General features: G+C 39.7%; 1 protein-coding gene across 8 annotated transcripts in view; it reads right to left on the bottom strand.

Moving 5' to 3' along the window:
• USP6NL (USP6 N-terminal like) overlaps positions 1-14,426 on the bottom strand; it is a 139,273-nt gene that overhangs the window by 31,847 nt on the left and 93,000 nt on the right. For all 8 annotated transcript variants that reach the window (XM_039347402.1, XM_039347403.1, XM_039347399.1 and 5 more), the window contains 4 exons: positions 14,038-14,077; positions 8,745-8,825; positions 3,923-4,030; positions 1,604-1,713 (listed from right to left, as the gene is read on the bottom strand). In XM_039347402.1, coding sequence (XP_039203336.1) covers positions 1,604-1,713; positions 3,923-4,030; positions 8,745-8,825; positions 14,038-14,077 — 339 coding nt within the window. The remainder of the gene's footprint in view (positions 1-1,603; positions 1,714-3,922; positions 4,031-8,744; positions 8,826-14,037; positions 14,078-14,426) is intronic.

Raw genomic sequence — 14,426 nt, 5'->3', positions numbered from 1 at the left:
GAGAAGCTCCCACAAAGCTCTTCCAGTGCCTTTGGGGAATAAATGTTATTGTTATCTCCAAGTCATGAGAGCTATCTGATGGGTTTTATTGTGAACATTTTCTCAAGTTATTACATCTCTTGTTGCCGATTATCAATCTGTTGGTTTGATCACAGTTGTTCTTGTCTTGTTTATTGTATTGAGCTATTCAAACAGAAATTTTCTAAACAAACCACCAGGGAAAATGCAATTTATTAAAAAATAAATAAAAACCATGAGCTTCACACATAGCTTTAGTCATAGAAGGTTGCAGTGCTAACTTAGGACACAGTATTTCATCTGAATCATCTCAAAGTCAAGGAAAAATCATGTTCAAAAATTAGAACAGGCAATTTAGATATAGCTAAGAGCTTGGACAATGCTCAGTGGAATTACTGACATTTTATTTTCCATGATGCTATTTTACTAACTATTCTGATAATTCTCCTGAGGTTAGAAAATGGTTTTTCTAAAAAAAAAAACTAATTTGCAATTTAATCTGCTCGTTTCTCAGAGAGGGGGGGTACAACTGTCTAAAATAATCACAATCCAAAACATTCTTAGAATACTTTCACAACTAACTAAACAATAATTTTGTTTGTTCAGTTTTGCAAAAAGGGAGCTTAGGCAATACTTCATACTGTAGTAAACACAAGTTGACTGTAATACTTAAGAAGCCATTTGCAACCTGGTGCCCTTCTGGTGCTTCGGATCTACAACTCAAAACTCTTGTTGTGAATCTGGAGCACTGTAAGCCTATTGCATCTGAAACCAACTCATAAAAAAGTGTAACTGGCTTTCATAATTTCCAAATATATTTAAGCTAAAACAAATACTGAAAGAAGTACTGATTTTTCTTCACATGGATCTATATGACTATGGGAGATTACCAAATATCAGCTTTGGATTAATGTAAGGGATTCTTTGAAAGGTAATCCAAGCAGGTAACTGAATTTGGCAATTTTGGAACACTTTCATCCAAGACAGTTTAGTGTTTCTTTCTGGCATGTTTAAAATGCAGGGTGACGGCTTTTTAAAATTTGCTTGTACTGTTTCAAAACCAAATGCAGCATTCAGGATTTAACATGGGAAAATATGCCTCTGTTTCAATGTTCAATGTTAAAATGTTACTATTTTAAAAACTTAAAACTATTTTCTAGATATCTTGCTAATTATACTTTTCCTAACAGGCTTTTCCAGCCTGTTAAATACAAAAGAGCTTGATTCTGCTTTGAATTTCAGAGCATCGCATGTGTTTTGGGGTCCAGATCTCCCATGGCAAAGAGACAATACCAAAAAAAGAGAATATTCGTAGTTCAGGGTTGAACTGTGAGGTCCTTGGTACTCTCTGAGCTTGGTGCTTTTCTTGCAGACATTTCATTACCCAACTAGGTAACAGCATCAGTCCACAAACATCTGCAAGAAAACCACCAAGCTCAAGGGGATGGGAGGAAGTTTTTTGGGGGAAGACAGGACTCAAAATTTTGCTGCACTTCTGTATAAATTACAGAATCTCTTGAAGTTCCAGAAAATAAAAAAACAACAACAAGATCCACATGAAAGGAGCTGATTTAGCATCACTCACTTTACTCCATATCTATCTCTGAACATGATGTGATCCCGATAGGTCCGATTAACGTCAAGATCAATTTGCCGGATATCTGGAGAAGTTCCTCTTGCTCGAGTTTTTAAAGTCTGGGGGGGAGGGACAAAGAGAGAAACAATCAACAAATGTATATACCCTAAGATGTCATAACTCATGATAGCTTATCATCCTTTTTGATGACCTTCCACTTCTTACAAAGGTGGTAAATCTATTCTGTTTGGGCTGAGGGAAGCATAACAGATTTTCTCCTTTCCAAAATATCTTATCCCAACAAGAGACAGGATTTCAAACACAAGCAGCCAAACACAGTGAATATCCCTCTGGGAAAGTCACGTGAAAAAAGGGTATTATATTCATTTCATGTTCTTCCGCTGGCTTCCATATTTACATCTGGGAGGAACCATGACAAGGAATCTTGATCTACAGATCATTTTGGTCTGATTCGGCATACTCCTGGTGAAAGGAATGAAAGGAACATCTTAAACTTGCTCTATTCATCAGTGAATGCGGTGTAAAGTCAAAGGTGGCACGAGTTAAGAGAAGCAGCTGCTTCTGAATTGTTTGCATGTTGCAGAAGATTCTACGTTTTGGAGAATCCATCCAGAAGTTTAAGGACTTCCAGAATTCTAGAGGTCATGCGCTAAGAAACTCTGAGAGCTACAGTCCCACAGGACATCCGTTTAAGAAAAGCATTATATGTAACTGTGGGGTTGCAAGGAAACCGCCAAGCTCACTCAGACAGCACCAAGGACCCCAGAGTTCAGCTTTGAGCTACTACAAAACTCCCTTTTTATGACACTGTAATCCTTTAATTTGGGATAGAGTTGGGGTGACTGGAGCTCAGCATTTACTGGCTAGAGATCCTGCCACACAGAGCTCACAGCAAATAACCTTAATAACCCTGGGCTACTAATCTTCTCTTCTCTTCTATCTATCTATCTATCTATCTATCTATCTATCTATCTATCTATCTATCTATCTATCTATCTATCTATCTATCTATCTATCTATCTATCTATCTACTCTTCTCCAACACAGATATCCCTGAACTACTAATATTCTCTTCTATTTCAGGCATCATATCTATCTATCTATCTATCTATCTATCTATCTATCTATCTATCTATCTATCTATCTATCTATCTATCTATCTATCTATCTATCCTCCAACACAGATATCCCTGTGTTGTAAGTTTTGGTCCTCTTCTCCTATCTTCTCTTCTCTTCTCTTCTCTTCTCTTCTCTTCTCTTCTCTTCTCTTCTCCTCTCCTCTCCTCTCCTCTCCTCTCCTCTCCTCTCCCCTCCCTCCCTCCCTCCCTCCCTCCCTCCCTCCATCCATCCATCCATCCATCCATCCATCCATCCATCCATCCATCCATCTATCTATCTATCTATCTATCTATCTATCTATCTATCTATCTATCTACTCTTCTCCAACACAGATATCCCTGAACTATTAATATTCTCTTCTATTTGAGGCATCATATGTAAGTTTTGGTCCACAGGCTAAGTATCTGCCCCAAATTACAATTTTTTGACAGCAGAATTTCTGCCAATTTTCTCTGGAAGTGAAAGGAAATAGGTATTTTGAGTCTCTTAGCAGGTTTAAATGTAATTATTAATTCCTTAATCAAAACAGTAGCAGATGAATATTTCACTCTTATGTTTTCCACCCTCTCAATTCAAAACTTCTCTGGGAGTTGAAGAAGTAAAATTTGAAAGTTGAAAAGTAAAAATTTAAATCTGTAAAATGCATAAACTTAAATACAACATCCAAAAGAGAATTTAAAAAACAGATCAAACATGACACAAGACTGTTTCTTAGGGTACAACATTTACTTACCTGTTTTATTAACTAGATCTATGAAGGCCATCCAATTCAAACAATGTGATTCTGTATGGCATAGCACACACACATGCATACACACAAAACAAACAATAAACCAGGGCAGGTAAGGGGAAATCTTATGAAAAGAATGAGATCTGAGAAACTGTACTGGTTCTGAGCATAGCATAAACATCTACAACCAGTACTGAAATCTGAAATCTTTTCAACAGAAAAATGGGGGGGAAAAGCTAAATAAATCTTCAGACCTAAGAAATTAAGTTGTAGTTGTACTAAGGTTCTTGCCTGGTGGATAATTCTGATTTAGGGTTCATATTATTGAGTACTTTCCAAGAAAAAAAAAAGATTAAACACTTAGAAAGAATGGCATTTATCAATTATATCGCATTTACTATTTGCTGCATTAAATAAAATAAAAGCTCTGTGTTTCACTTGCTGGCTTGGAAACTCACATTATAATAACCTCTCATTTCTTCTTTCATTTTTGGGACGTCGAGCAACAGGGACCAGATTTCACCCCTCAACTGCAATGGAATCCCTTTATAGATTCTTCTATGAAACTGTGCCCAAAAAAGAAAAGCAAATGTAATTAACAGGTACAGAGGTAAATCGGAGTGAAATTATTACGTGACGGCTATTGCAATATCAGGAGGTCCAGGTAGTCCTCAACATATGACCACAATTGAGCCCAAAATTTATGTTGTTAGGTGAGACATTTGTTAAGTGAGCTTTTCCCCATTCATGACCTTTCTTGCCACACTTAAGTGAATCCCTGCAGTTCTTAAGTCAGTAGCATGGTTGTGTTAAGTGAATCTGGCTTCCCCGTTCACTTGGCTTGTGAGAAGGTCGCAAAAGCTGATCACACGGCCCCAGGACACTGCAACCGTCATAAATATGAGCCAGTTGCCAAGCATCTGAATTTTGATCATGTGACTATGAGGATGCTGCAAGGGTCATAAATATGAAAAACGGTCATAGGTCACTTTTTTCAGTGCCGTTGTAATTTTCAACGGTCACTAAACAAACTGTTGTAAGTAAAGGTGCCTACTAGAAATCATTTAGAACATAGAACATAAAATAATGTTGAAAGGGACCTTAGAGGTCTTTTAGTCCAAGCACCAGCTCAAGCAGGAGACCTTATACCAGGGATGAGCAATTAATTTTCCCAATGGGCCACATGAGAAACTGGGATTGTTATGGAGGGCATAACCAATAGGCTGTGAGGGTGTGTAGGCATGCCAAACACATATATGTATTTTCTTTTAAATAGGAGTTGCCTTCAAAATAAAAGCAATCTACAGGTGCTGGCCAGAGATGGCCAAAGGACCAGATGTGGCCCAGGGGCCATAAAATGCCCAGGTCTGCTCTATACCATTCTGGACAAATGGTTGACAACCTCTTCTTGAAAACCTCCAGTGAAGGAGAACCCACAGTTTCAGGGGCAAGTTATTCCACTGATTAGTTGTTCTCACTTCAGATCATTTCTCCTTAATTCTAGGCTGGATCCCTTTTTAGTAAGTTTCCATCCTTTTAGGGCAGGGGTCTTCAAACTTGGCAACTTTAAGACTTGTGGACTTCAACTCCCAGAATTCCTCAGCCAGCTATGGCTGGCTGAGGAATTCTGGGATTTGAAGTCCACAAGTCTTAAAGTTGCCAAGTTTGAAGACCTCTGTTTTAGGGTATTAAATTTAGTAGCTGGAACAGTAAAATTGTACAATGGGCTAGAATATACAGTTGGAGTTGATTGATTGGAGAGTGCAGGCTCCTGCATGAGGCAATCTACGCTGTGATTGGTTGCTGTGGGTATAAAGGGGGAGTTTCCCTTTTTTCCCGCCTTTTTCTGCCATGTGCTCTGTGTGCTATTTTTGGATTTACCTCATGATGCTCCTGACTATCTTGTCTGCTGTAAATATAAATGTTAAATATATTTATCTATATAAAAGTACAAGTTGGTGTCAGTGTCTCTGACTTCATCTGGACAGCTGCTGCACAATTTCCTGACACATCCAATATTTCTTGTCCTGCCCTCAGGTGCTTTTTGGAAAATAGGCTGACTTCCTTTCTTCTCTGTGACAGCCTGACTCTGTCACTCTATCTATCTGCTTCCTTAACTCACTCCTTTGACTAGTGTTATATCTGCTATTTTTCTTAGCTAAAAAGTTTAAGACACTTATACAGAAACATCTGCACTTCCTGAAAATCAAGACTTCCCCCCCTCATCGTTCACTTTTAATTTCATTATTAATGATTTCTCCAGCATCACGTTTTAGTTAAAAAAAAAAAAAAACCACAGCCTCTATGTTATGCAACTCTTGGCTCGCATTAACACAACTTTAAGTAAAAAATGTCCATTTAATGCATGTTCTGACTTGCTTAAGCAAAGAATTCCAGAAAACACCTTCTGAATACATTGATGGCAACACCAAATTAAAAATAAAAGCTCACAAAATTTAAAAAAAAAATAAAAATAACATTTACCAGTGTTAATAAAGATAATCTTAAGGAGAGCAGTTAAATCCCTTCTTAAATTTTTCTGACTTAACATTCTCTAGCTGTTTTAGGTGAACAAAGGATATTTTTAAAGTACTTTTCAGGAGATATGAGTCTCCTAACATTTAACAGTCCTTCAACAGCCTGAGATTCTTCTATCAAAAAATGAGAACCTGTCTTGCTAAAGAAGTTATCATTTAAAATATTCACTTTCATCTTTGCTATCTGTTTCAAATTCTGATAGTTCAAAAGAGAAAACTACCATAGAAGCAATCCTTGAGAAGAAGAAAGGGGATTATAACAAAAATTGTACTTGCTTATCTATCACTAAGCCATGATTCAGCATTCATCAAACCACAGGCTGGTATCATGGAAACAAGCAGGAATTAGATTTTCATTCTGGAGCATTCCTAATTTAATTCTAGGATCAGACACACACATCAATCTCCACGGTCATATGAAGAGGTCCAGTGGCTTTCCATAAAGAGAGATCAGATCTGAATCAAGATGGGAAACCAGCTTACTCTCTTTGCCTGCACTTAAGTCCTAGTGAAGATATGATGATTTGTTTAGTTGCAAGTAAGCGCATGAAAAGAATTGTGTGCTCCATCTCTCCTGTGTACAGATTATGTTCTTCTTTTTTGGAAGCAGTGATGAGCATCATATCGGCACCAGTCTTAATGCTCCCTCTGGCTAGCTGAAAATTACATTGAACGGCACATAATCAAGTTAGCACATTTTTTCCCCTTAAAGTAATATTGAACTATATGGCCACATATATATAGAAATTGTGTCAGGAATTGCTTCAAGGGGATAAAAAAGCAACTCTCTGTGCCTTAGTAAGTTTATAACAGCTTCACTGCAACAAATGTCGTGTTTTATAATATTCAGAAATACATTTTTATAGGTCATAAAATGGAAAGGAAAGGAAAAGAGTTTAAAGCAAGCTTGAAGTAAAGCAATGTCACCAACACAGCACCGATGAGTAGCAGGATGCTGACTCAAAATGCCCCACCCTCCTTCCCCATAAAATAAATTACCAAAGGGAGGTGAGATTATAGCCCTCTCCTGTTAAATATTGGCCAAATGATGGCATTTTTCAAAGAAGCACCTGAGCCTTTATATGAGGGTCAGGGATGAGCAGCTTCTCTAATGAAAGAAAGGAAGCAGATGGATTTTGTAAGAGAGTTTTTAAAAAGTCTTTGTTTATTTATTCAATTTCCAACAGCCACCTATCTCAAATAACTCAGGGTGGAGAGAGAGAGAGGAGAGGAAAGGGGAGGGGAGGGGAAAGGAGAGGAGAGGAGGGGAGGAGGGGAGAAGGGAAGGAGAGAAGGGGAAAGGAAGGGGAGGAGGGGGAAGAGAAATGGAGGAGAGAAGAGGAGAGGAGAGGAGAGGAGAGAAGAGAAGAGAAGAGAAGAGAAGAGAAGAGAAGAGAAGAGAAGAGAAGAGAAGAGAAGAGAAGAGAAGAGAATCAAGAAATCAAAATTATATATACCAAGAAAATTATAACCAAATAACACACTCAAGGCTCCAGATCCAGGCACATAACTAATTCTTCTCCACCTTGTTGTTATTAGTTGTGAAGTCGTGTCCGACCCATCACGACCCCATGGACAACATTCCTCCAGGCCTTCCTGTCCTCTACCACCTTCTGGAGTCCATTTAAGCTCACGCCTACTGCTTCAGGGACTCCATCCAGCCACCTCATTCTCTGTCGTCCCATTCTTCTATGGCCCTCAATCTTTCCCAGCATTGGGCCCTTCTCCAGTGAGTCCTTCCTTCTCATTAAGTGGCCAAAGCACTTGAGTTTCAACTTCAGGATCTGGCCTTCTAAATAGCAGTCAGGGTTGATCTCTTCTAGGATTGACCGGTTTGATCGCCTTGCAGTCCAGGGGACTCGCAGGAGTCTTCTCCAGCACCATAGTTCAAAGGCCTCAATTATTTGGCGCTCAGCCTTTCTTATGGTCCAACTTTCACAGCCATACATTGCAACTGGGAAAACCATGGCCTTGACTATACATACTTTTTTTGGCAGGGTGATGTCTCTGCTTTTTAGTATGTTGTCTAGATTTGGCATAGCTTTCCTCTCCAGGAGCAAGTATCTTTTAATTTCTTGGCTGCAGTCCCCATCTGTGGTGATCTTGGAACCCAGGAAGATAACATCCGTCACTACCTCCATTTCTTCCACCTTACAAAAGACCAACATGCCAAGGCCAGTGCAATCTCTGAAGGGAGAATCTTCTGGAGGGTAGGTGCTATAGCTGAGAAGGAACACCATCTAGTCTCCACCAATTGACATTTCTTGGGTGACAGGACTTGTAGTATGTCCAACCCAGTCAGATGGGTGGAAACAACTGGGAGGAGATGGTCCCTCAGGTAACCCAGTCCCAAGCCATGAAGGGCTTCCAAGGTGACAACCAGCACCTTGAATTGCACCTGGGAACACACTTACAACCAATGCACTTCACATACCAGTGATGTTATATTTGTATTTACTATCCATACAACCACATTCTGTACTAGTTGAAGCTTCTGAATGCTCTTCAAGGACAGCACCATGTAGAGGACATTGCAGTAATCCAAACGGGAGGTCACAAGGAGATGGGTTTTTCCACTGCTACACCAATATTTCTGAAATACTGATAGTTCAGAAATTCTGAAAGCCACCTTCTTTGTACTTCGTTCTTATAACAAATAAAAACAGAAGGCCAAGGCTATAGCACCCAATTTGTACTTTTGCATTTAGTAAATACAGTTGCTGAAGGAAACACTCAACTTTACCTTATCTGTGTTCTTGTATTTCTCCCAGTTTTTTAACATCTTCAACCATTTTGTAGTTCTTTCAATCTCAAGCTGCTTTTGCTGAAATAAAATCAGAGGCCATTAGTCTCTCCACTTCAAATACTCCTCAAGAATTCTTTTTCAACATTTATAAGCCTCTAGGGACAGACACTGTGATGTGTTTAACAGCCTGAAATCACTAGCAAGTATTTTAAATCAAATGGAAGGCCCAGTCAACTGAACAGACCCCTCCTAAGTTTTTATCTTAAAAGAGTACAGGAGTCTGCAATTTTCAACAAATGAGGAAATAGTTATAGCTGAATTTATGAGTGTATTACTATCCACTCCATTTGAAAGGCTTTTTTAAACCAGATTTTGTGCAAAAGAATTTAACTAAAATTAAATATACCTTTAACAGCTGGACTATATTCTGTACCCTGGGCAATTATACTTATAATTCCAAGAAATCGGCTGGGTTTCCCCAACAAAAGTCTCTGGGTGTTAAGGGATAGGTGCAAGTGGATCTGCAGTCTAACAAAGTTCTATTTTTAGATTGTCAACACCTTTTTTTTGAGGTTGCTTGTGAGAGATTAAGGCTCCACTTAGCACAGAAAGACCTTTTCACTATTGCTCTTCTATTGATAGTACTCACACTGCTACCTGTATTATCCCTTGTATGCTTCTAGGAACCAGTTATTCAGCCACTGATTTTCAGAACATTGGCAGTAAACTCAAGGACAGGTGATGGACCGGGAAAGAGCTATTGAAAACGTTTTGTGCTGCCATCTATTAAATACAGGGAATCCTCAAATTACAACCTTTTGTTTAATAACTCTTCCAAGTTACAACAGCACTGAAAAAAAGTGACTTACAAGCATTGCAGCATCCAAGTGGTTACTGATCAAAATTGCAACTGGCACGTATTTAGGGCAGTTGCGGTGTCCCAGGGTCATGTGATCACCTTTTGTGACTTTCTGACCAGCAAAATCAATGGGACAGCCCGATTCCCTTAACAACCATGTTATTAACTTGACAAATGCAGTGATTCACTTAACTACCATGGCAAGAATGGTTGTAAAATGGGTTAAAACTCATTTGACAATTGTCCCGCCTAGCAACAGAAAGTTTGGGCTCAGTTGTGGTTGTCAGTTGAGGACTACCTGTATCTGGATTCTTGCAGCCCAGGTAAGAGATTCTTAATGTTTAAGCCAGTTATTTTACAACCTTAGAAACTTTAAGACGGATGGCCTTCAACTCCCAGAATTCCCCAGCCAATCTGCACATCTGAAAGTTGCCATGGTTGAAAAATGCTTGTTTTAAGCAGTGGAGCCCAACCAATGGGCTTTTTCTCACCACCTTTCCCGTGTACGTCAGCCAAAGACTGAAGACTCCTGCAAGTGTCTTGGAGAAGTGGGTCTGCTAGACCCAGCTCTCTCAAGAGCATCAGTTTATACATTAGGACCTAACAATTCAAATAAATATGATAGTGTTTGGAGACACTTCTCCTTGAAGCCTGCCAATTTCGGAAATATCCTTTCAAGTAAACAGCTTGATAATTTAAGGCTTTGTGCACAAACATCCATGCAATGATTTCTAGATTCTAGCCGTGCCAATAGAAAGCAAAAAATGAAAATGATGAAGTTCTTCGGCCGCACCCCTTCGAGATGTATAATTTAGTTTAAATATTCTGGTAGAGCTAGGACTGTCGGTTAAGAGATACTGAGGAATGACTGTGGCAAGAAGGACATCATTATCGTAATTTTAGACCACTTCACCACACTTCAATAAACTCAAACTACGGTCTGCACGATGATCTAGTCTCCTGTTGAGAAATGACTGTGGAAAGCCTGCTCACCGAAGTTGGTAATAACAAGGTCTATGCAACTCAATCATTTGCAAAGTTGTAGAAGTCTCCCCAGAAACCCTACAGTTTTCTAGCAACTTTCTATTCTGATAAGGAGAACTCCCTGTTTATATATCCTCTTGATCAGTAAGTGCAATGTGATGGACTGCAATTAGAAGAATTTGAACCTCTTGGTTGTGATGAAGTGGCCCTTGTGGTACAACTGGGTTTGGGTAGTGTTTGTGGGCTGTGTTGACTATACTGGTCACAATACAGTACACAAAACTAACCAATTGCTCCTAGCTATTTTCAGAGAATGTGTCTGTGGCATGGAAGTGGTTAAGACTGGTGGGCTACCCAACCGCTACTACATCTTCCTAAAAAAGAAAGTCTCCCCTGAGCAGAGCCAGAATGGGTGGTTGAGATTGGCCAAACTAAGTTTTGCTATATATATTTTTTCTCACCATATATCCTAACTTCAGTGGTTTATTCATTCTTACATCTTTTCTGCACTCTGCATAATGGTGCGAAGGGCATGATGGATAAAAATGAAATAAGTTGAAAAAGAGTGGATGCTTGTTAGGCGGGTGCTTAAATTACAAAGAGCTCCTAGCCAAACTGTAAGTAACAAGCATGAATTACAGACTCTCTTCAGAAACTGGTGTGGGGCAATGTATTTTCCAAACAAGCCTGTAATTTACTAAAAGAGTTACAAAAATAACCTCCCTAAAACCTTAAGCAATGTGTGTGCCGTTGCCTCTTTCCAGGAAAAGAATCATACTTTTATTACAGTAATGTTTGAGGTAACAATTGCAAAGCGATTCGGTATTTTTATTTTATTTTCCTGCCTTTATTATTTTTATAAGTAAGTCAAAGCAGCGAACACACACACTATTCCTTCCTTCTCCTATTTTCCCCACAGTCACCACCCTAAGAGGTGAGTTGGGCTGAGGGTGAGGGATTGGCCCAAAGTCGTCCCGCTAGCTTTTATTCCTAAGGCGAAACTAGAACTCACAGTCTCCTGGTGACTGGCCCAAAGTCATCCAGCCAACTTTCATGGCTAAATCAGGACTAGAATTCACGGTCTCCTGGTTTCTAGCCTGGTGATTTAACCACTCAACCAAATTGGCTCTGGCTTCTGTAGTCATTCATTAGACAATTGAAAATGGAATAATAAAGTCCTTATTTTTCCAAATAGTAAGCAAACTTTTTTTTCTCTGAGAGAAAGCTTCAATGGACTAGAATTAGACAGCACTCAATCCTGTCTACAGAGCTTGGGTTATATAACCTCTTTGACTTTTCCTCAAGAATGTCAAATATATAAAAGATGCTCTGATTGCTCAGTTTGCTGAATTACTTTGCAAATACCACTTGCTGACAACCTCATTCATCCCTCTGACTCTAACTTGGCAACACTCCACTGCATAATTACAATCACAGCATATTAGCCGGTAATTGAGCACAATAACATCTGGCATTTCAACATTTTAAAACAGAGACAGCATTTCAAATGACGACCATCCCCTCTCAATTATCTCCTTTCTCAAATATTAACTACTGGTCAAAAAAACAATGTTTATTCCAGCAAGGAAGACTATAAACTGACAGGAAGGAATGCATTAAATTAAGGAGAGCAATAATTTTCTTTAACAGAGATCCATATTCATCGTTGCATTTTACAAAGAAGAAAAGCTTGATAGTGCAGCTATCTGGCTAGATCAGTGTTTCTTAAACTTTGCAAGTTTAAGGTACATGGACCATCTCCTGGAACTCCTCAATCCACCAGGCTGGCTGGGGAATTCTGGGAGTTGAAGTCCACACACACACATACACACATCTTAAACTTGCCAAGCTTGAAAAACACTGGCCTACTTCTAGATTAGCCTTGTTTAATGTAGACCAACTGGGACTGAGGTTAACCAGATTTATGAATGGGGAAATTTCAATTAAGAGAGTTAAAGGCAATCACTAGACCAGTGGTTCTCAACCTTTTTAATGCCGCGACCCCCAACCGGTCGTAAGTCGAGGACTACTCAACCGGTTGTAAGTCGAGGACTACTCAACTGGTGCAGCACCGTTTGCAGAATGGGACTTTTGGCGGGCTCAGCAGGGCAGAGACAGCCTGGACAATTCCTATTGGCTTTTGAAAGCCAATAGAATTAGACTCTATTCAAGAGAGTCTATTCTATTGGCTTTCAAAATCCAATAGAATAAAAGGGAGTAGCACAGCTAAGGAAAAGGGGGAAAAAATGGCGGACTGCGTTGTTTGGCGACCCCCGTGAAATGGTCGTTCGACCCCAAATGGGGTCCCAACCCACAGGTTGAGAACCACTGCACTAGATAGAAGTCCTCTTAGAACCAATTCAGAAATACTAACATTCCCCACAGTCAGTGCTATATGGAAGAAAGTTGTAAAGTGGTGCTTGGCAACCACAATTGGTCATTCATAGGGATGCTACGTATAAAAAATTGAGGAGTAGGATATTTCTATATGGAAGACGCTGCAACCATCCATGTGGCTTCCTGCAGCTCCTCCTCCTTCAACATGATGCTCTAAAGCAGGGGTGTCAAACTGCCGGATGCGTCATGGCGAAACCGTGCCCAGCCCATTGCCAGCAATGGAAAAGAAGTCACGATACATCGCGACACGTCATCTGACATTGCAAGTTTGACACCCCTGCTCTAAAGTACTGGACTACATTACCCATTACTTTCCAGGCAAACTTGTGCTATTGCCAGAATGTCAATGAAGACTCAATCATCCAGGTTAAAGGTGTCTAAAGTTGAATCCTGGGAACTGGACCAAACTTTTTTTTTTTTTTAATCTGAGGCATTTCGCTGCTCATCCAAGCAACTTCATCAGTCAGAGCAAAATTATTTTGGCAGAGAGTCAGAGAGCCATTGGATTATACCAACTCTTGCCAAACCATTTTCTTCCCCAAATGCCGGAATATTTTCAAAACAATGATCTTATCCCTACAATATTTTTTTACAGGTAGGTTCAGCCAAGCCAGCCATTTTTGTATGTTGGCTGACCGTTCAGATAAACCAGGGCTCTCAAATTAATTCCTTCGTAACGTTGAGATTTTGACTACCCAATGTCTCAGACGTGCTAAGGTCAGAATTTTGAAGGGGATGGAAATTAATAAATTTCCACAGGGTGCAGAAGGCTGGCAACGATGAATTCCATAGACTCGTGATCCTGACTTGGCCTAAATTAGAATCCAATATTCTAAATTCAGTACCAAACGTCTTCAGATCTTGGATAAAAAAGGAGGTCTGGGCTAGCCGGACATTCCATTAGCATGATCAGTAAGTTACCTTTTTTTGTTGTCCAATTCTTAGCCACGCAATACCAAGTAAATTTATACTGATTGCTTTCACACGCCAATCAGGTCTACATGCTTCTAAAACATGTACTGTTATCCACATCGGAGACGAGCTGCTTACCTTCTCGGAAGCTGCATCGTGGACCGGTAACTCCTCCTGGCTAAAAAGAAAGAGTAAGAATGCCAGTTACAGGGACAACAGATTGCAAGGCAGAGAAACTAAATACAGGTAGTCCTCGACTTACAACAGTTCGTTTAATGACCGTTCAAAGTTACAACGGCACCGTAAAATTATGACTTACGAACAGTTTTCACACAACCATTGTAGCATCCCCATGGTCATATCATCAAAATTCAGACGCTTGGCAACTGACTCATATTTATGACGGTTGCAGTGCCCCGGGGTCACGCGATCCCCTTTTGCAACCCTCTGACAAGCAAAGATCAATGGGGGAAGCCAGATTCACTTCACAACAGTTTGGACTAATTTAACAACTACAGTGATTCGCT

This window comes from Crotalus tigris, unplaced genomic scaffold (genome assembly GCF_016545835.1).
Source record: "Crotalus tigris isolate CLP2741 ecotype Arizona unplaced genomic scaffold, ASM1654583v1 scf7180000018068.1947079, whole genome shotgun sequence".
Taxonomy (NCBI): Eukaryota; Metazoa; Chordata; class Lepidosauria; order Squamata; family Viperidae; genus Crotalus; species Crotalus tigris.
This window is presented reverse-complemented; position numbering and strand designations above follow the sequence as displayed.